We start from the raw sequence: 23,538 nt of genomic DNA on the forward strand, positions 1-23,538 counted from the left end.
TGCCTTCTTGCGGTGTGCTCACAGGGCAGAGACAGAGCATTGGTGTCTCTGACTCTTCTTATATGGGCAACCCCCCTCTTGCATGAGACCCCACCCTTATGACCTCATTTAACCTATCTCACCTTCACAGCCCTATCTCCAAATTCAGTCATTGGTAATTAGGGCTTCAACATAGGAATCTGGGGGGAACACAAACATTCAGTCCATAACAAAAGCTTAAATAGTCTCTGTAAGAAATGAAAGAAGGAGACCCATAAAAGGATTGACAGGCACGGTTTGGGGCCATTAAGGCTGAATACCATGTAGATTCAGAAAACCATCAACAGTCTTCTACTTCCAGCCATGATGAGGTGACTTGTACCAGACTATGCCTCCTACCATAAAGAGCTAGAGAAATGGACAACATATATGAAACAACTGCTTTTAAATTTTGGACAAGAGGTATCACAATATTGTGATCTCTGGAAGAAGGGAAATCAATGGAGTGACCATATGATAGCACAAGTTTTCTTCCCAGAGGCATTTATTAGCTGCTGGTGAGAACAAGGTGGTCTCCCTAAGCCAAGGAAATAGTTAATGGGGTTCAAGGATATTGAGGCTGCTGGAATTTATAGGCAGAGTACCGGAAAAGTGGGAGTCCCGCAGAAAAGGAGCTTGAGAAGTATGCATAGGGATCCTTGCATCTTTGACTGCATTCTAAGCTGTGTGTATGTGCAAGATGATACTCCATGAGACTGGACAAAAAATGGCTACCAGGGACAAAACATCTACCAGGGATCTGTAAGCAGAGCAACTATTAGAGTTCATACAGGATTGGGAGATTTACAAGTTGAAACAAATCAGAGTGGAGACATGTCATTGAGCTCTTGGGGCATTCAAAAAAGACCCAGAAAGATCACATAGTAGGAGTAAGGATAAACTAGCCTTCAAGTGACAGTTACTCTAGATTTTCTTTAACAAACCTTAAATACAAGCTGGGAAAATTCATATTCGAGTAAATTAGCTGACTATCAAAACAAGATTCAACGTTCCTTAAAGAAAGACAACAATATCCAGCATGTAATAAAAAATTGTTGTATCTGTAAAAAGCAAGAAAATCTGACACATAACCAAGAGATAAATAAGAGATGCAAGCACACAGAGAAATTACAGGGTAACAGAACTAGTAGGAAAGTTCTTTAAAGCAGCTATTATAAAAAATGTTTAAGGATTTCAAAGAAAAATGAAGGAGAGAGGTGGAAATTTGAAAAAATGAACGAAATAAAACTTCTGGAGATGAGGGGCGCCTGGGTGGCTCAGTTGTTAAGTGTCTGCCTTCGGCTCAGGTCATGATCCCAGGCTCCTGGGATGGAGCCCCACATCGGGCTCCCTGCTCAGTGGGAAGCCTGCTTCTCCCTCTCCCACTCCCCCTGCTGTGTTCCCTCTCTTGCTGTGTCTCTTTCTGTCAAATTAAAAAAAAAAAAAAAATCTTAAAAAAAAAAAACTTCTGGAGATGAATACAATATCCATAGTGAAAAAGTTCACTGGAAGGGCTTGATAGCAAATTAGACACTGCATTTTTTAAACTAAGCAAACACTATTTATTCTTTTGGGGAGAGGCAGTCAACAATAACAACAAAAAGCCCTACAATAAAACTAGCCAGATGCTACTAATGACCAATGATTTTCTTGCTATACAATATGAGCAAATTATTGCTTCTTGTGCCTTTCCCCTCTCTCCCTCCATCTCTTTCTGAGATGCTTCTAAAGTCAAGATTGACTACATGCATTTTTTTTTTCCTTTTAAAGTAGTTGAAGAATAAGGAGATTAACGAAAGCCAGTAAGAATTAGAAAACATGCTAAGTTCATCTTATCTTCAAAATTCAGCAATGTGTTGCTGGTTATCTATTCCACAAATTGTTGGTGCCTTTTTTTTTTTTTTCCCAATTTTGGTGAGTAATGCTCTCTTTACAGGTGATTTAGACAGAAGTTAATGGCTTTTAAAGACAGTTTCGTATACACTGTGCCGAACTTGCAGACAAAGCAATAAACACTATTTAAAATGAAGCACAGGGGCACCTGGGTGGCTCAGTCCGTTAAACATCTGCCTTCGGCTTAGGTGATGATCTCGGGGTCCTGGGATTGAGCACCTCATCACATCGGGCTTGGCAGGGCGTTTGCTTGTCTTCTTCTCTCTGCCCCTCCCCCTGCTTGTGCTCTCTCTCTCTCTCAAATAAATAAATAAAATCTTTAAAATAAATAAATAAAATGAAGCACAGAAAGAAAAAAAGAAGCTAACTAAAAATTAATAGAAATTAAATGACCTGTGGAAAGATACTAAGTTGTCTAAGCAAAGTAGACATCTATGCCAGGGTGAAGGTGCAGAAGAGCTCTATTGGCCCAGAGCAGGATATCAGAACTAGGGTCTATAAAGGACTATCCACTCGGTGGACCACCTTGCCCAGGGTTTTGGAGCCCAAGATGGGTGAGGAGGGGTGTTCCTAAGAAAGTATGGCTCAGAATGGAATTTCAGAGCCCAAGTGGAAAAAGGAAGGCAAATGAGGAAGCATGGCTCACTCTGGGCTATTGAAGCCCAAAGGAAATGAGGCCCAAGAAGAGGACATCTGCCCAGTGCAGACAGTGAGAGAATAAGCAAGGTGCGAAGGGCATCCGTCCATGTGGAAGGCTATCTCAGCATAGAATGTTGGAACCTAAGAGGGATGAGGAGGGGTTCTTAACGAGAGGAAGCCAGAGTGGATGTCAGAGCCTGAGTAGGACAAAGAAGGTGAACCAGGGAAAGAAAATCCCGTGTAAGATACCAGGGGCCAAGTGGGCTGTGGAGCGTGCCTCCGTGTGGGCAGACGGCATGGAGCGATAGAGCCTATGCATGTAAGAAGGGCATCCCCAAGGAGGGACAGCCTATGCATGCATTTTCAGAGCCTGTGTAGGACAAGGAAGGCATCTGCCTAGGAAGCACTCAGTATAGTGTGTCTTAGCCCAAAGTGAATAAGGAAACTATACAGGGGGGAAGGCAACTGTCACATAGTGTCAGAGCCCAAGCCGTGTGAGGAGGGCCTCTTCATAAGAGGGTGACCTGGCAAGGGATGTCAAAGCCTGAGCAGGATGAAGAAGGGAGGGGATAGTGGCAGCAACGTGTGTGACTGGTGACACACAGGGGGAGTGGCCAAATAAGTAAAGATATTCAGAATAACGAAGGCTAGGATTCTCACTGTTGGAGAAGGACATTGCAAATATGGGAAGAGAGGGAACTAGAATGAGCCCTGTGGTGCAAAATTAAAACTGGAAGTATCTGTGTGCAATTTAGGTGTGGGTATACCGAAGTATGGTGACATGGAAGTAAATGTGCATATGCATGTAGCTACCTACAGTCTCTCGTTCTTTCTACCGAGAAGGCATAAGGAGAAGTGCCACTGCAATGGCAATGAACACAGCTAGGGCTCAAATCTCGGTTTCTATGTACAATTTCCATTAAGAAGGATTTAGGGACTTTTGGAGAAATGACTTATCCGTGGTGGGGCAGGGAAAGCACGAGATGAGCCTAGGACAGCATGCTGTGCTCTAAAGGAAGGAAGTACTGAAGAAATGATGGTTACGTGTCAAAAGGACACAGAAGGCAGCTTGACTTGGTCCAAATCTAGGACAATTTGGGCACCAAAATAAATCGTGAGAGTAATGGATTATAACCCACGAATAAAATGGAAAACCATGAGTCCATACTGACACAAATAAACAAACAAACTTAAATGAATAGGAATACTTATATAATTTTAAAGTAGCCATAACATGCATATCAATTACAAAGGGGGTGACTGAATTGAAGTGGAGAAGCCTGATCAAGTGATCAAAGTGAACGTCCCCAATCATAGGCAAATCTGAATCTCCTCACTGTTTGATACAATGGGAAGAGCACAGCATGATGTCCGTGGTATTTCTAATGAAAATGTATAACCTGAGTATATTCTTGAAGAAACATCAAACAAGCTCAAATTAAGAGATATTCCACAATAAAATGGACCTAATCTTCATGTGAAGGTCATGAAAATTAAAAACTAAGGGACAGTTGCAAACTGAAGAATAAGGAGACATAGCAACCAATTGCTATGTGTGATTCTAAACCGGATCCATCAGCATTATTGGGACGTTATTGGAACAACTGGGGAAACCTGAACTGGGTTTGAGGATTTTGATGGTTGACTAAGTGAATGCTCTTGTTTACAGGAACTAAACCAACAGTAGTCAGGGGTGATGAGGTGTTATATCAGCAACTTACTTTCAAACTGTTTAGGAAAAGTTCTTCAGATGGTACTGGTAACTTGTCTATAAGCTTCAGATTGTTAAAAGTAAAATGTATCGAAAGTTTTACTTCTTTCTTACCAATTTGGATGCCTTTTATTTCTTTTGTCTGATTGCTGCACCTAGGACTTCGAGCACTATGTTGAATGAAGATGGTAAGAATGGACATCCTTGTCTTGTTCTTGATCTTAGAGGAAAAGCTCTCAGTTTTTCATCATTGAGTATGATGTTAGTTGTGGGTTTCGCATATATGGCCTTTATTATGTTGATGTATATTCCCTTTAAATCCACTTTGTTGGGGGTTTTTATCATGAATGGATGTTGTACTTTTCCCAGTGCTTTTTCTACATCTATTGGAATGATCATGAGGTTTTTATCCTTTCTTTTGTTGATGTGATGTATCATGTTGACTGATTTGCAAATATTAAACCACCTATGCATCCCTGCAATAAATTCCACTGATCATGGAGAATGTTTTTTAATGTATTGTTGGGTTCCGTTTGCTAATATTTTGTTGGGGACTTTTGCATCTATGTTCATCAGAGATACTGGCCTATAGTTTTCTTCTTTTGTAGTGTCTTTGTCTGGTTTTGGTATCAGGGTAATGCTGGCCTCATAGGATGAATTTGGAAGCTTTCCTTCCCCTTCTATTTTCTGGAATAGTTTGAGAAGAACAGACATGAACACTTTTTAAAATGTTAGGTAGAATTCATCTCTGAAACCATCTGGTCCTAGACTTTGTTTATTGGGAGTTTTTAATTACTGAGTCCATTTCATTACTCATAATCAGTCTGTTCAGATTTTCTATTTCTTTTCCTGACACAGTTTTGAAAGGTTATACATGTCTAGGAATTTATCCACTTCTTCTAGGTTGCCCAATTTGTTGACATAAAATTTTTCACAATATTCTCTTATAATCCTTTGTACTTCTGTGGTGCTGGTCATTACATCTCTTCCTTCATTTCTGATTTTGTTTATCTGAGTCCTCTCTCTTTTTTTTTTTTTTTAAGATTTTATTTATTTGACAGAGAGAGATAGTGAGAGCAGGAACACAAGCAGGGGGAGTGGGAGAGGGAGAAGCAGGCTTCCCGCTGAGCAGGGAGCCCGATGCGGGGCTGGATCCCAGGACCCTGGGATCATGACCTGAGCCGAAGGCAGACGCTTAACGACTGAGCCACCCAGGCGCCCCTCTCTTTTTTTTCTTGAGCAGTCTGGTGAAAGGTTTATCAATTTTGTTTATCCTTGCAAAGAACCAGCTCTTATTAATTAATTGAATTTAAATAATAAAAAAAAGAATCAGCTCCTGGTTTCATGGATCTTTTCTATTGCTGGTGGCTTTTTTTGGTCTCAATTTCATTTATTTCTGCTGTAATCTTTATTATTTCCTTCCTTCTACATGACATGATACTATATATAGAAAAACCAAAAGACTTCACCTAAAAACTACTGGAACAAGTAAATGAATTCAGTAAAGTCACAGGATACAAAATTAATACAGAAATCTGTTGCATTTCTATACACTAATGAAATAGCAGAAAAAAAAATTAAAAATCCCATTTACAGTTGCATAAAAAAGAATAAAATTCCTAGGAATAAACCAAGGAGGTGAAAGATCAAAGAAATTGACGATGACACAAACAAATAGAAAGATATTCCATACTCATGGATTGGAAGAACCAATATTGTTAAAATGTCCATACTACCTAAAATAACCTACAGATTTAATGCAATCACTATCAGAATACCAACAACATTTTTCACAGAACTGGAACAAATAATCCTAAAATTTGTATAGAACCACAAAAGACACCAAACAGCCAAAACAAAACTAGAGGTATCACAATACTAGATTTCAAGATATATTATATAGCTATAGCATGCAAATAGTATGATACTGGCACAAAAATAGACACATAGATCAAGGGAACAGAATAGAGTCCAGAAATAAACCCATGCTTATATGGTCAATTAATCTATGACAAAGGAGAGAAGACTATACAATAGGGAAAAGACAGACTCTTCAACAAATGGTGTTGGGAAAACTGGACAGCAACATGCAAAAGAATGAACCTGGACCACTTTCTTACACTGCACACAAAAATAAACACAAAATGGATTAAAGACCTAAATGTGATACCTGAAACTATAAAACTCCTAGAAGAAAACATAGGCAGTAATTTCTTTGACATCGGCCATAGAAGCATTTTTCTAGATATGTCTCCTCAGACAGAGGAAACAAAACAAAGTTAAACTATTGGGACTATGCTAAAATAAAAAGCTTTTGCACAGTGTAGGAAACCATCAATAAAATGACAAGGCAACCTACTGAATGGGAGAAGATATTTGCAAATGATATATCTGATAAGGGGTTAATATCCAAAGTATACAAAGAACTTATACAACTCAACATCAAAAAAAACAAATAATCTGATTTAAAAATGGGCAGAAGACATGAACAGACATTTCACCAAAGAAGACATACAGATGGCCAACAAACACATGAAAAAATGCTCAACATCACTGATCATCAGGGAAATGCAAATCAAAACACAAAGAGATATCACCTCACACCTGTCAGAATGGCTAAAATCAAATACACAAGAAACAACAAGTTTTGGAACCCTCGTGCACTACTGGTAGGAATGCAAATTGGTATAGCCACAGTGGAAAACAGTATGGATTTCCTTAAAAAATTAAAAATAGAATTACCATATGATACGGTAATACCACTACTGGGTATTTACCCAAAGAAAATGAAAACACTAATTTAAAAAGATATATGCATCCCTATGTTTATTGCATTATTTACAATAACCGAAATGTGGAAACAACCCAAGTGTCCATCATTAGTTGAATGGATAAAGAAGTAGTATACATACAATGGAATATTACTCAGCCATTAAAAAAGAACGAGATCTTGACAACATGGATAGACTTAGGAAGTATGATGCTAAGTAAAATAAGTTAGGGAAATACAAATACCATTGTGATTTTACTCATATGTGGAATGTAAGAAACAAAGCAAATGAACAAGCAAAGAAAAAAAAAAGGCAAACAAAAAAACAGACTTTTAAATACAGAAAACAAACTGGTGGTTGCCAGAGGAGAGGTGGGTGGAGGGATGGGTGAAATAGATAAAGCGGATGAAAAGCACACTTATTGTGACCACCACTAAGTAATGACCGTTGAATCATTACATTGTACACCTGAAACTAATATAACACTGTATGTTAATTACATTTCAGTAATAAAATAAGTAACAAAAAAAGTATATGCTGAATAAGATATAACGGATCATTTAAAGCAAAAATAATAAATTACATTGCAGGGTTTATAAACACCTAGGAATATAATGCATGGCAACAATAGCATGAGGCACAGGAGAAAGAAAATGAAAGCGTACTCTTACTAGGTTTTTACCTTATATGTAAACTGGTAGAAAATTATGTGAAGGTGTAATCTGTGATAAATTGTAAAAGCATTATTATAAACCCTAGAGCAGCCACTGATAAAGTAAACAAACATTAGCAGTGAACAGTATAGGAATTCAAAGACAAAAAACAGCTGTATTGGTGTAAGAAAGAGTGTGATATGGCTTAGAAAAACAACTAAGTGGGGCGCCTGCGTGGCTCAGTGGGTTAAGCGTCTGCCTTCGGCTCAGGTCATGATCCCAGGGTCCTGGGATCCAGTCCTACCTCGGGCGCCCTGCTCAGCAGGAAGCCTGCTTCTCCCTCTCCTGCTCACCCTGCTTGTGCTCTCTCTCTTTCTTTCTCTCTCTGCCAAATAAATAAAAATCCTTATAAAAAAAAAACAACTAAGAATAACATTAATATGACACAAAAAGAAATAATTAGGGCAAGAGTGCTAGACTTTGTTACATAGAGCTCTAAAATTTCTCTCATTGAAAGACTGTACAGATAAAACTGAAAGCAAACATCAAGTGTAGAAGGGAAATCTCTGATATATTCCAGGCAAAGAGTTGATATTACCAATATACAAAGAGTTATTACAAACCAGTAAGCAAATTATAGGAATTCCAATTTAAAAATGAACAAAATATGACAGACAATTTATAAAGAGGAAATTATGGGTGAAAATATCCTTATCCTAACTCCATGCTATACATGGAGTGCAGGATTAGATATAGACACATAGATACCTTGTTCCCAAATATAACTTGAGCTTAATTCTGTACATTTAGTGGTGTGTATTTAATACATGGGATTTTATAACGTGAAGCCGCCATCAATCAGAATAAGGTGATATTTTACAGCGCTTCTACCATTTATCAGGCAGTCTCACAAAGAAGTTACTTATCCATCAAAAGAGAATATAACCAGTAGTTGGAATTATGGCTTATCTTTCAGAGATCAATTCAATGAATTGTAAGCTGTAACTACATGATTCTTTTTATGAATTCACAATCTAAGGAAAAAAGATAGTATTAATATTTTATCTAACTGAAAGTTTCAATAACACAAGCCCATTTAAATCCCAGAGTGGAGGCATTATGTGAAGCTTAAAAGATTAGGGATTAAAGATGAAAAAGTAAATGCTTCAGCATCTGAAACCTGTTCCACCTTAAATGACAACATATGCTTTAAGGAGGAATGTTTTCCTTCCCTTCTTATTTCCTACAGCTTTACTTTCTCCACTTTTGATTGCTAGATTCATCTTATAGCCATCCAAAAGGATGACCTCTAAAAAACGAGTTGAACCCAAAGCTAGTTGTAAAAAAACATGTTTCTTTGAAATAGGATTTCCATCATTCACCTAAGGTTTATAAAACCACTCTTTAAATAAACACTGTGAAAATGACTAGTTACGATACATGAATTCATACGAACCCGTGAGATCACCCTTTCGGGTAACAGTGAAATGTCACATTCAGGAATCTCGCCTGCAAGAGAGGTTTCAGACGTACTTTGTTCAGGAAAAATGGATTCTTCTTTAGCAACTACTTTGAGTTTTAACTTGCTTCTCCATTTCAGTAACTGAAGTTCATGTTTTAACATCTGCCATGAAAATAATTGACAAATTCCATGTCATTGTCGTAAAGGTTAAATGAGATAATATGTATATAGCTCAGTGCTCGACACCATGATAGCACCAGATAAACATTCTTCATTATTGTTATCCCTGCTACATAAACAATCTTTGTCCACAGCATGGTTAATACTCTCTAGACCACCAGAGCATGAGCGATCATTTCCGTGTGTTGTCAGACATCAACGGCTTAGGCAACAACCTCGAGGGTGTGGTCCAACCTCCTCCTTTCGATGACGAAGCTGAAACCCACAGAGTCAAGGCTCTGGTAATGAGTGAACTGATATTTGGGCCATGGAAAGGAGGTGGTTAGCACAGAGATAAAAAAGGAGAGTTAGAGGTAAGCATTTGGGGTCTTGCCTGATTTACTGTTACAAAATGTCCCCATTTTAACTTTGAATACATTCCTTAAAACTGCATAATCGAGAAAAAGCCATAAGGGTAAATAAGTGTTACACACACACACACACACACACACACACACACACACACGAGCCTAAGAAAGGGTACACATTGGAGAAGTAGCACCCAGAAGTGTTCCCTGCTTTCTCCGCCCAGCACACACCTGCCTTGCTCACCTCACCCACTTAAGTGAGTGATGGTTAGGCCAAGAAATCACATAGCTAGAAGAAAATGTTTTCTCTAAACACCCAATTAACTATGGAATATACATCTATATTAAGGATACTACTATATTATGTATAATATACATTGTTATATATATTAATATCTATCAACTACTGCATGCAAAACATCATGCCCAGTGTATGGGGATGATTAAGAGAACAATACTGCCTCAGGGATGTTCAGTTCAAGAGGGGTGTGAAAGGGGCAGACTAGTCATGTACGGTTACTTATTTCACCATGAGACAATCACTGATCAGACGCCGGGGGAGCCAGGGTCAAAATGCTAGCTTAGTGCACAGTGTTCAAAAACACCAAACAGGGGCGCCTGGGTGGCTCAGTCGGCGAAGCAGCTGACTCTTGATTTTGGCTCAGGTCATGATTTCAGGGTCTTGAGATCAAGCCCCGCATCAGGCTCCCTGCTCAGTGCGGAGTCTGCCTGAGATTCTTTCTCTCCCTCTCCCTCTGTCCATCCCGCCCCCCCCCCCCGCAATGTTCTCGTCCCCCCCCCCCCCCCCCCCCCCCCCCCCCCCCCCCGCAATGTTCTCGTTCTCTCTCTCTCTCTCTCTCAAATAAATAAATAAATCTTAAAAGAAAGAAAGAAGAACACTGAACAAGCAGACTAAAACAGTGGTCCCTAAAGTATAACTGGTGAACCAGCAACACTGAACATGTACTCCACCAATGCTGGAGGACATCCTCTAAGAACACCGATTCAATACCAGTAGGTGCTTGATGAATCTCAGTGTCCTCTGCAGACTCTAGCACTGTTTCCAGCATAGATCTTTGCATACCCTCTTGGTATGTATATGGTATCACCAATCTCAACATCTGAACCAGGTAACGATGGGAGGGTGTTGATCCTGCCCTTGATGAGACGACTACTAAACAGGGAGTTTGATTTATTTTTCTGTTTCTTATTTACCCCCACTTTGTATTTCAAGACCATTGATAAAACATTACCTACGAAGTAATATAACTTAAAAAATTCCATTTTTCTATGTCTGATCCTAGTAGTTACTGTGAGTATTCTAAAACAACATTAAGTAAGAATGTACTAATAGCTTAAGCAAACTAGAGATATTTTTAAGTTTGGAGGAATTTGGGCTTGGGCCCTCTGTTTTAATTGCTTTAATTAAAGTGTCACATCCTTTAAGTTTAGCAATTTAGTAATTTTTTAAATAATTTATATTAAAATTAAAATGTATTACATTGAATGTTGAAAAAAGAATAATAATTTAATCTTATCTAGAAAAGAAAAATTTATTCAGTCTTTATCATATCAAATAGTTTCTTTTCCATTTGAGATATCTATATCCATCTAAACACTTGCTTAAATAAAATTCTTCATTTTTATCAATAATTTTAAACAAAATGCTGAAATGATTTTTCCTCAATGTTCACAGTTGAAATGAAACAACAGAATTTATTAGAAAATATTTTTGGTAGCTGAAGTATAATTTAAATTATCAAATTAAAAGAATAAAGACCCCATCAAAAGTATATAATATTGGGGCACCTGGGGGATTCAGTAGGTTAAGCATCTGACTTCAGCTCAGGTCATGGTCTCAGGGTCCTGGGATCGAGCCCCACGATCGAGCCCTACCTCCAGCTCCCCACTCAGCAGGGAGTCTGCTTGTCCCTCTCCCTCTCACTCTGTCCCTCCTCCCCACTCAGGCACACACACGCACTCTCTCAAATAAATAAGCAAAATCTTTTTTTAAAAAAGTATGTAATATTCAGTATTTTAGTACTTTCCACACATAGCATTATTATCTGAGGCAACATCAATATAAGGACAAAATTTAGTTTCTAAAAAAATTAAGTTTCCAAGATACCATACCAGCTCATCTTCTCTCTTTTTATACTTATGTCTTGCTTTATCCCTCCATTTAGTTAGGATAGCTATTAGCTTGTAACGGCAGCACATCTTTTGCATCCGCAATAGTGTATCTAAAGAAAATTTATTAGATTAGTGTGTATATATAAAGATGTTTCCAAAAAAACAAAGTATTTAATATTCTATCATGTTTATAATATGAACCAATATTGCATCTGGCAGTTTTTGTTTGATTTTAATTACATCTAAAATTAATTACTTTTGACAGCAGTAGATCTTTACTCTGGAAACTTTATTAACCTGTAAATATCACCTTTGCTCTTGGAAATTAAGATGTAGGGGCACCTGGGTGGCTCAGCCTGTTAAGCGTCTGTCTTCGGCTCAGGTCATGATCCCAGGGTCCTGGGATCAAGGCCCGCACTGGGCTCCCAGCAAGGAGCCTGCTTCTCCCTCTCCCTCTGTCCTTCCCCCTGCTCATGCTCACTCTCTCTCTCTCTTTCAAATAAGTAAATAAAATCTTTTTAAAAATTAAAAAATATATATTAAGATGTAATAGATGTAATAACACGTCAATATATATATGACACATCATTTTTTTTTAAATCAAACCAGTTCTTTATAAAACCAGAACTTCCAAACTTATTCATAGAAATACAATTATAAGGTAGTATTCTGATTTAGTTAAATGCCCTATGATTAAATAAATTGCTCCATTTTATGTTTTAACTAAGGGTCCAAAGCTCAAATACAGGGGCCAGGCCAGGAAGGAGGATGACGACGGCAGGCCCTGGGGACACCGCTTAAGAGGGCATTGGCTTCTTAGCTGAAGCTAATTGTTTCCTCTCAGAATTAGAGGCCCATCAATCTTATGTTAAAACCTTCAGAGGGCACCTTGGTGGTTCAGTCAGTTAAGCATCCAACTCTTGAGTACCGCTCAGGTCATGATCCTGATCAGGGTCAGGAGATGCAGCCCCGCCTCCGGCGCATGCTGGGCGTGGAATCTGCTTAAGATTCTCTCTCTCCCTCTCCCTCTGCCCCTCCGCCCCATGCTCCCATGTGTGCACTCTCTCTTGCTCTCTCTCCCTCCCTCCCTAAAAAAAAAAAAAAACCCTCAGAGGGCTCACTCTGACTGAGGTACCAGGAGTAACTGATCAAGAGGAAATGATTCTCTGATTTGCAGTAGCCATAAACCAATATTCGGTAAGTGGCTAAAATCTGAGCAAAAGGCTGGAGTTCCCTATTCCTGCTCCGAAGATCATGTACGTGCCCTGTCTACTCATTACAACTACCAAGGGTTTAAGGAAAGGAAAATTCGTTTTCTTTGTTTCCTCATGTATCCATTAAATGAAATATCTGTAAAGAATGGAAAACTCTCTACAAGAAATAGTCAATTTTGGTACCTGTGATATACCAGCTCTCTATGAGTAAAAATGATGATAGTAGATCCCTATTTATATTTATATTTGTACATACATCACACAGATCCCCACAGGATTTTATTTCAAACATGCCTGTTTTCTGTTACAATAAAACCCTTTGAGACAAATCTCATTTAAATGTAAGACATTTAATTAGTGGCTTTACATTTCATGACAGTTCTCTAGACATCATGATAAAGTCTCTAGTACCAACTGATGAATTGTTAAGTGTGTTGATTCTTTGAATAAATGAATACAAAAACTAACCGCTACTATGTTAGGATTTACCTGTAAGTTGTTTTTTTTGACCCTCTGTATAAGAGTGCCAGAGACGAAATATGTATTTTTGAAGTCTGAAATTGTCATATTCCATTGCTTTTTCCATCTTTTCAGCCAGAAGTTCATCTTCATTTATAAGAGGTATCGCTATGTCTCTCCAAGTGCTATAGGCAGAAGATACAGAAAAATAGTATTTTGACGTTATGGCAACACATTACTAATAAATGGAGAGGGAGAAGGAGTAATAATACCTCCTTTATCTCCTCAAAATTCACAGCATAGAAAGAAATTGTTCAATTATTGTTATTGTTTTATTTCTAGCTAGTCCTGTGTTTCCTTTGAGCTTGTACTTCCCTTTGCTACATTTCTAAAACCCAGTAAAGATCTGAAATTCAAAAGTTTTTTCATAACCTATATAGAGGCTAAACTAGACCTGACCTAAAGTAATTTTGCCTCGGGGCACCTGGATGGCTCAGTTGGTTGCGCATCCCACTCTAGATTTTGGCTCAAGTCATGATCTTGGGGTCCTGGGATCAAGCCCCACAACAGGCTCTATACTCAGCGCAGATTCTCTCTCTCCCTCTCCCCCTGCCCCTCCTTCCTCCCCCCTCCCACTCTTTCTCTCTCTCTAAAATAAATAAGTAAATCTTAAAAATAAATAAATAAATATTTAAAAACTAAAGTAATTTTGCATCAAAACCTCCCTAGACTTGACACATAGCTATTCATAATCTTTTTAAAATTTCATTTCATATACATTTCATTTCATTTTATATACATATATAATATATAGAGAGAAATACTAATATGTTTGAATATGTTTGGTTCCAACATGCTGCCCCAGACACCACTGAAGATGTTATATAATACACAGAATGTGCAGAAATTACCTTTGTAAATTTTTTTTAAGAAAAGGAATCTAAATTTCAAAACATATCTCCAAGGGTTTCAGATGAAGGGATTATAGACGTACACTTTCAAAAAAAGCAATACCTTGAAGAAGTAAAGAACATATTTTAACTAAGTAAAAGCCAAATAAAAATAAAAGAAATATATAATGCAAAATGGTGGAGACATGATTAAATAGATAAAATCAGAACGACTGGCCAAAAATGAGTTGTTCTTCCTATGGAGAATATTAAGAATAAAAACACAAAGAAATAGGATGTAAAATCACATTCTTACCAAAAATGGGTCTTTACTAAATGTCCGGTATAAAAAGTACATGCTTTTATCATCAATTCTGGAGTCATCTAAAGTAAATAAATAAATGAAATAGCACACATTAGAAGAAAGTGGAATGCAAAGGCTAACTCGAGAAGATGCAGAGGAAAATGAGAGCAATGATTACCTTGGGCAGTAGGGAGACAGGAGCAGATTAGAAGAACTACATGCCAATTATGTATTTTGTAACTTTATTGTGTATGTCCGTTACCAATTTTTCAAAAGTTAAAACCGCAGCTTAAAATTTTCTCATCGTATTGTATTTACTTTAAAGCATTTTAAGTAAGTTCTATGGTATTATTATTATTGTCAGTTGTATTGGTAGGAGTACAGAGTTGTGGGTCTGCTGGTCACCATTAAACTGAATGATTTTGCCTTCTCAAGAGTATAAAATGAAATTTTCTTTAAAAAAAAAAAAAAAAGCTTACAGGAATGCCTCACCAAGAAGTAACAGGAAAGCCACATAAATTAAAATTTTGGAATATGCTGAAAGAGATGCAAATTTATCTATCACTTGCAACTATTCACAATAACACACATTAACATGTGGGAACAGCTACCTGAGCATTACCTTCTGTACGTTCTTTAATGAGTAAAAATAATGTCACATTACACATTTGTTATATGTACATGGTACTGTGAAGTACTAATGGTGTTATTTTTTCTCATGTTTTCACTACCCTGTTTGCCATATAAATAAACGTGTGGCCAAACATCTGTTTGGTTCAAATCTCTACCAACTGCCAGAATTCTGAATTCCACTTTTCACAGACAAATGTTTTTCTCCTTTGCACATTGCTGTAAATGCTTTGTTGAGGTCATAGATACAACATACACATGTTAATCATGGAGTTATTTAAGGCATACAACAGAGGCCGCCTGATGTTCAGTGACATTTGGAAATCCTCAGCGTGATGGAGATTATATGTAAATTATGCTTGTGGTGAGGGAGAACATAAATCACTGAAGTCAGTTTTTACTAAATTCTGATTTTCGTAAGGGAAAGGAATCCAGACGAACAAAGTAAGGGTATTGGGGGTATCACAGCAGGGTGGATAAAACCAGAAAGGAGGGGCGCCTGGGTGGCTCAGTCATTAAGCATCTGCCTTCAGCTCAGGTCATGATCCCAGAGTCCTGGGATTGATCCCTGCATCGGGCTCCCTGCTCCGCGGGAAGCCTGCTTCTCCCTCTCCCACTCCCCCTGCTTGTGTTCCCTCTCTCGCTGTGTCTCTCTCTGTCAAATAAATAAATAAAATCTTAAAAAAAAAAAAAAAACCAGGAAAGGAATGAAGTGGCAGAAGTAAGGACAAATTTCATCTACAATACAATTTTCCTGCTCTGCCATTAGCCCCTAAATTTCCTAAGATTAAACTTTTTTTAGAAGATACAACCTGGAAAGTACTATATAAATATCTACAATAATATGGCATAGTTCATTAAAAAATGAGCATATTACAGATCAAATGAATGAAAACAAAAATTATAATTCAGCTGGTAACTCTTGAACTCGAGTTTTCTAATAATCAACTCTTTAAATCAACATAAAACTGTTCTTTCTATTCTATTCTTGAAAGAAGTTGCAGTCCTCACCAATCCATGATTTATATGCTGGAAGAGTTTCTCATTCTAATATTCCTTTTTTTTTTAAGAGTTCCTTTCCCTAAATTCTTATTTTAATTTCACATATATTGTTCTCCCGATTAAACAAAAAAAATAAATAAAAACACTGATAGAATGAAAATAGCCATGATTTTTCTTCATTGTTGGCATCCTCTTGTTTTCTCCACAGGGAAAATAGCTTTAAGAGAGTGTCACTGGGGGGCGCCTGGGTGGCTCAGTCGGTTAAGCGTCTGCTTTCCGCTCAGGTCATGATCCCAGGGTCCCAGGATTGAGCCTCTCATCGGGCTCCCTGCTGAGCGGGGAGTCTGCTTCTCCCTCTCCCTCTGCCTGCCACTCCCCCTGCTTGTTCTCTCTCTCTCTGTCAAATAAATAAATAAAATCTTAAGAAAAAAAAAGGATAGTGTCACTGGGGCACTGACCTGCAGCCAAGGCTCAAGCCGAGTACAGCCCCATCCCCCACTTGGGGCTAGGCCTGTGTCAGCGCAACTGAGGCTCAGCAGCCCCTCTGGCCGGTGTAACCATCAGACAGATGCCGGTACGCTCAGTCACACGGTTCTGCTTCCACTGCTCAACGTCTTCACTGTTGCTCCAGCAACTTGCTTTCTACTTTTTCTGGGGGGCAGGGGCAGTGTCTTGAAATATTTTTTTATTCATTCATTCATTCATTCATTCATTTATGTATTTATATATATCATTGTTGTTGAAATATAGTTGACATACAATGTTAGTTTCAGGTATACAAGAAAGTAATGAAAAACTTCTATACATTATTCAGTGGTTACCACAACTAGTGTAGTAAAACATCTGTCATCATACAAGATTTTTACAATATTATTGACTAGATTCCCTATCCTGTGCTTTTCATCTCCATGACTTATTAATTTTTTAACTAAGAGCTTGTACCTCTTAATCCCCTCTTCCATTTCCCATATTCCCCACCCACCTCACCTCTGGCAACTATCGGTTTGTTCTCTGAATGTATGAGTCTGTTCTCTTTTTTGTTTGTTCAGTCATTTCTTCTGTTTTTTGGAGTCCACATGTAAGTGAAATCATCTGGCTTTTGTCTTTCTCTGTCTAACTTATTTCACTTAGCATAACAGCCTCTAGGTCCATCTATATTGTTGCAAATGGCAAGATCTCATTCTTTTCAAATGGCTGGAGAGTATTCCATTATATATATGTACCACCTTTTCTTTATCCATGTATCTATTGATGGACACTTGGGTTGCTTCCATATTTTGGCTATTATAAATAATGTTGCAGTAAACATAAGGGTACATATATCTTTTCAAATTAGTGTTTTCATTTTCTTCAAATAAATACCCAAAAGTGGAATTAATAGATTATATGGTATTTTTAATTTTTTGAGGAACCTCCATACTGTTTTCCATATTAGTTGTACCAATTTACATTCTCACCAACATTGCACAAGGATTCTCTTGTCTTCACACCCTCACCAACACTTGTTATTTCTTGTTTTTTGATACTAACCATTCTGACTGGTGTGAGGTGATATTTCATTGTGGTTTTGATTTTCATTTCCCTGATGATGAGTGATGTTGAGCATCTTTTCATGCATCTGCTGGCCATCTGTATGTCATTCTTGGAAAAAAAAAGTCTATTCAGATCCTCTGCCCATTTTTAATTGGATTATTTGTGTTGTGTTTTTTGGTGTTGAGTTGTATAAGTTCTCTATATATTTTGGATTTTAAGCACTATCACATATATTATTTGCAAATATCTTCTCCCCTTCAGTAGGTTGTCTTTTCATTTTGTTGTTAGTTTCCTTTGTTATGCAAAACTTTTTATTTTGGTGTACTCCCAGTAATTTATTTTTGTTTTTGTTTCCCTTGCCTGAGAAGAGTATCCATAAATATGTTGCAAAGGCTATTGTCCAAGAGATTACTGTCTATGTTTTCTCTTAGAAGTTTTATGATTTCAAGACTCACATTTAGGTTTTTAATCCATTTTGAGTTCATTTTTGTGCATGGTGTAAGAAAGTGGTTCAGTTTCATTCTTTTACATGTAGCTGTTCAGTTTTCCCAACACCATTTGTTGAAGAGACTGTCTTTTACCCATTGTACATTCCTGCTCCCTAGACTATTCTTTAGGGATCATTCAAATAGTTTGTATACTCTTCCCTCCTTTGTCATAGTTTAATTGACAGTGTAATTGTGGGCTTATTTCTGGGCTCTCTCTCCTATTCCCTTGATCTATGGGTCTATTTCTGTGCCAGTACCATACTGTTTTGATTACAATCGCTTTGTAGTATAGCCTAAAATCTGAGATTGTGATATTTCCAGTTTTGTTCTTTCCCAAGATTGTTTTGGCTATCCAGGGTCTTTCGTGGTTCCATAAATATTTTAGTATTACTCTAGTTTTGTAAAAAAAAAAAAAATGCTGTTTGTATTTTGATAGATATTGCCTTATGTCTGTAGATTGCTTTGAGTATTATGGACATTTTAACATTAATTCTTCCAATCCATGAGCATGGTATGTCTTTCCATTTGTGTCATCTTCAATTTCTTTCATTGATGTCTTGTAGTTTTCAGAGTGTGGGTCTTTTACCTCCTTGGTTAAGTTTATTCATAGATTATTTATTCTTTTGATGCAATTGTAAGTAGAATTGTTTTTTTTTATTATTTCTCTTTCTGCTACTGTGTAATATATTAGTGTATAAAAACACGGGTACCTGGGTGGCTCAGTTGTTAAGCGTCTGCCTTCGGCTCAGGTCATGATCCCAGGGTCCTGGGATCGAGTTCCACATCGGGCTCCCTGCTCTGCAGGAAGCCTGCTTCTCCCTCTCCCACTGTCCCTGCTTGTGTTCCTGCTCTCACTATCTCTCTCTCTGTCAAATAAATAAAATCTTAAAAAAAAAAAACACACACACACACACAACAGATTTCTGTATATTAATTTTCTACCCTGCAACTTTAGTGAATTCATTTATTAATCCTAATAGTGTTCTGTTGGAGTACTGGGGGTTTTTATAAATTGTATGATGTCATCTGCAAACAGTGACAGTTTTACTTCTTCCTCACCAATTTGGATGCCTTTTATTTCTTTTTCTTGTCTGATAGCTGTGGTTAGGACTTCCAATACTGTGTTGAATAAAAGCAGTGAAAGTGGACATCCTTGTCTTCTTCCTGATCTTAGAGAAATGGCCTTCAGTTTTTACCATTGAGTATGATGTTAGCTATGGGTTTTTCATATATAGCCTTTATTATGTTGAGGTGTGTTTCTTGTATTCCCACTTCGTTGACAGTTTTATCATAAGTAGATGTGTATTTTGTCAAGTAATTCTGCATCTATTGAAATAATCATGTGGTTTTTATCCTTCTTCTTGTTAATGTGTTGCATTGTTTTGATTGATTGCAAAGATTGCATCCCTGGAATAAATCCCACTTGATTGTAGTGGTCAATCCCTTGAATGTAAGGTTGAATTTGGTTTGCTAATATTTTGTTAAGGATTTTTGCATGTATGTTCACCAGAGATATGGGCCTGTAGTTTTCTCTTTTTGTAGTGTCTCTGTCTGGTTTTGGTATCAGAGTATTGTTTGTCTCATAGAATGAATTTAAAGCATTCCTTCCTTTCTATTTTTTAGAATAGTTTGAGAATGATAGTTCTTTAAATGTGTGGTAGAATTCACCTATAAAGCCATCTTGTCTTGGAGTTTTGTTTGTTAGGAGCTTTTTTTTTTTTTTTATTACTGATTCAATTCAATTTCATTACTAGTAATTGGTCTGCTCAAATTTTCTATTTTTTTTCCTGATTCAGTTTTGGAAGATTGAATGTTTCTAGGAATTTATCCATTTCTTCCAAGCTGCCCAATATGTTGGCAGATAATTTTCATAGTATTCTCTTATAATCCTTTGTATTTCTCTGATGTTTGTTATTTTTCCTCTTTCATTTCTAAAAATATTTATTTGCATCCTCTCTTTTTTTCTTAATGAAACTTGCTAAAGGTTTATCAACTTTGTCTATCTTTTCAAAGAACCAGCTCTTGCTTTCATTGATCTTTTCTATTGTTTTTTTTTTTTTACTCGCTTTCTTATATTTCCCCTCTAATCTTTATTATTTCCTTCCTTCTACTGATTTGTTAGTCTTCTTTTTTTAGTTCTTTTAGGTATAAGGTTAGATTGTTTGAGATTTTTCTTGTTTCTTGAGATAGGCCTGTATTACTATAAACTATTCTCTTAGAACTTCTTTTGCTGTGTCCCAAGGATTTTGCACCCTTGTGTTTCCATTTTCATTTGTCTCCATGTATTTTTTGATTTCCAATTTGATTTCTTCTTTGACCTATTGCTTGTTTAGTAGCATATTGTTTAGACTCCATGTGTTTGTGTTTTTTCCAGTATTTTTTTCTTGTAACAGATTTCTAGTTTCATATCATTGTGGTTAGAAAAGATGCTTGATATGATTTGAATCTTCTTAAACTTACTGAGGCCTATCTTGTGGCCCAGCATATTATCTATCCTAGAGAATGTCCCATGTGTACTTGAAAAGAGTGTGGATTCTGCTGTTTTTGGATGAAATGTTCTGTGTATATCTCGTAAGTTCACCTGGTCTAATGTATTGTTTAAAGCCACTGTTTCCTTCTTGATTTTCTGTCTGGATGATCTATTAGTTGATGTACGTGGGGTGTTAAATTCCCCTAATATTATTGTACTACTGTCAATCTCCCTTTATGTCTGTTAATATTTGCTTTATTTATTTAGGTGCTCCTATGTTGTGTGCATAGATATTTACAATGGCATTCCCTGGTTGGATTGATCCCTTTATCATTATGTGATGCCCTTCTTTTTTTTGTTGCAGTCTTTGTTTTAAAGTCTATTTTGTCTGATATAAGTGTTGTTACCCTGGCTTTTTTTTTTTTTTTTCCACTTCCATTTGCGTGGAATATCTTTTTCTATCCCTTTACTTTCCATGTGTATGTATCTTTAGGTCTAAACTGAATCTCTTGTAGGCAGCATATTGAGGGGTCTTATTTTTTTACCCATTTGGTTACCCTATTTTTTTTTAATTGGGACATTTAGTCCATTTATATTTAAAGTAATTATTGATAGGTATGTACTTATTGCCATTTTGTTAATTGTTTTCTGGTTGTTTTTGTAGTTATCTATTCCTCTCTTCTCTTGCTCTCTTTCCTTGTGGCTTGATGACTTTCTTTAGTGTTATGCTTGGATTCTTTTCTCTTTATTTTTTGTGTATCTATTACAGGTTGTTGATTTGTGGTTACCATGAGGTTCATATATAACACCCTATGTAACAGTCTATATTAAGGTGATGGAGGCTTAAGTTTGAACACATTCTAAAAGCACTAACTTTTTACTCTCCCCTTCACATTCTATGTATCTCACATCATATTTTACATCTTTTTACTTTGTGTATCCCCTAATTGTTGTAGATATAATTGATCTTACTACTTTTGTGTTTTAACTCTATATTGGCTTTATAAGTAATTAATCTACTATTTTTACTATATGTTTGCTTTTACCAGTGAAATTTTTTCCTTTCCTAATTTTCTTACTTCTAGGCATGGTCTTTTCTTTCTAAGAATTCCTTTTAACATTTCTTGTAAGACTGGTTTAGTGGTGATGAACTCCTTTAACTTTTGTTTATCTAGGTGGCTTTTATCTCTCCTTCAGTTGGATGATAATCATTACTTTGGTCTTTATTTAGTGTATTGCTTATCTCCATTTTGTTTAGCTCTTTTTCTGTGATTTTGTCTTATTCTTTCATTTGGGACATATCCCTCTGTCTCCCCCATTTTGTCTAACTCTCTGTGTCTGTTTCTATGTATTAGGTAGGTCACCTATGTCTCCTGGTCTTGAAAGTAGTGACATTGTGTAGATGAGGTCCTACAGTGCATAGTAGCACAGTCCCCCCGGACACCAGAACCAAGTGCTCCAGGGGTGTCCCCGGTATAGGCTGCATGTGTCCTCCCACTGTGGCTGAGTCTTGATTGCCGTGGGCCCACTGGTGGGTAAGGCTGGCCCTTGGCCTGGCTCTCTGCAATTAGTTGCTGTGACCATTGTGCATGCACTAATAGGCAGGTCTTGTATCCTATGCAGCCAGCTCAAAGTCCCTGCTGGAGAAACTGCAGATGGGCTGGTGTGTGGGGTTATCTCCCCATGTCTACAGGGCAGGAGTCACTTTGGAGAGGGACTGGTTCTAGCCAGGGATGCCTGCCAGGAGCCACTTTGGAGGGACACCTCCCAAGGTAGGTGGGTTGGATGGGGTGAGGCTGAAAGAGAATGCCAGGGCCAGCAGTGCTAGCAATCAATAGATGGAGAGTATTAGAACAGGTTCCCACAGGCATGCAGCTATCTCGGCCGGGGGAGGGTAAGAAGAATGGCTTCCCCTAGCACTTTTGTTCCCAAAGAACTCTCCTGCAGATCCCTTCCCTTCCAACACATGTCCTAAAATTAGTCAATAAATCAAGTATACCCCAGGCACTTTTCAAATTTCTGCTTCTGTGCTGTGTCTCCACAGATTCATTTAGTATCCTGGATCTTTAAGGGTGGAGGCCTGGCTTCCTATCACCCTCCAGCTCTCTCAGAGCTAAGCCCTGCTGATTTTTAAAGCTCCCAGAGTTAAGTCCCACCGATTTTCAAAGTCAGGTGTCATGGGGACTCATCTTCCCAGTGAGGGTCCCCAAGGCCAGTGGTGCCTGGTGTGGGGTCTGATCTCCTCCCTCCTCTGTGCTTGTGGTGTCCCTCCCATTTGTGGTTAGTCACACCAGGGGTTTGGTTCCTGACCACATCTCCACCCCTCCTATGCTTTTGAATGTGGACTTCTCTCTGCAACTACCTGTGGAAGATATGATCTGCCAGTCTTCAGCTTATTTCCAAAGTTAGGTGCAATACATGTAGTAGCTACTGACTCTGTGTATGTGTGGTGAGCTCCAGGTCCTGCTAGTCCATCATCTTCCCCACTGCTTTCTACTCTTGATAGCTGCTGTATATTAGTTAACTGCTAGTGACTAGAAAATATTCTTTCTCTCACTTTTTTATCCTAGCTGATAGGATTGCACAGAGTAGGAGCTAAACAAATACATATGGACTAACCGACTTCCTGGGAAAACTGCCAATTCTCTGCCATCTGGCTTCTAAAAATGGAGAATTAAGGATTTGTGTAACACAAAGTGAGAGAAGACATTTCCTCCACTTCTGTTCAGCACACACACAAC

The 23,538-nt window shown here is 37.7% G+C and overlaps 1 protein-coding gene across 1 annotated transcript in view; it reads right to left on the reverse strand.

Moving 5' to 3' along the window:
- Positions 1 to 23,538, reverse strand: part of FBXL13 (F-box and leucine rich repeat protein 13) — a 237,227-nt gene that overhangs the window by 192,122 nt on the left and 21,567 nt on the right. The window contains exons 4-7 of the mRNA XM_032401864.1: positions 14,687 to 14,754; positions 13,511 to 13,665; positions 11,808 to 11,917; positions 9,142 to 9,309 (exon numbers count right to left, since the gene is read on the reverse strand). Coding sequence (XP_032257755.1) covers positions 9,142 to 9,309; positions 11,808 to 11,917; positions 13,511 to 13,665; positions 14,687 to 14,754 — 501 coding nt within the window. The remainder of the gene's footprint in view (positions 1 to 9,141; positions 9,310 to 11,807; positions 11,918 to 13,510; positions 13,666 to 14,686; positions 14,755 to 23,538) is intronic.

The sequence above is a fragment of the Phoca vitulina genome, unplaced genomic scaffold (genome assembly GCF_004348235.1).
Source record: "Phoca vitulina isolate PV1807 unplaced genomic scaffold, GSC_HSeal_1.0 scaffold4, whole genome shotgun sequence".
NCBI lineage: Eukaryota > Metazoa > Chordata > Mammalia > Carnivora > Phocidae > Phoca > Phoca vitulina.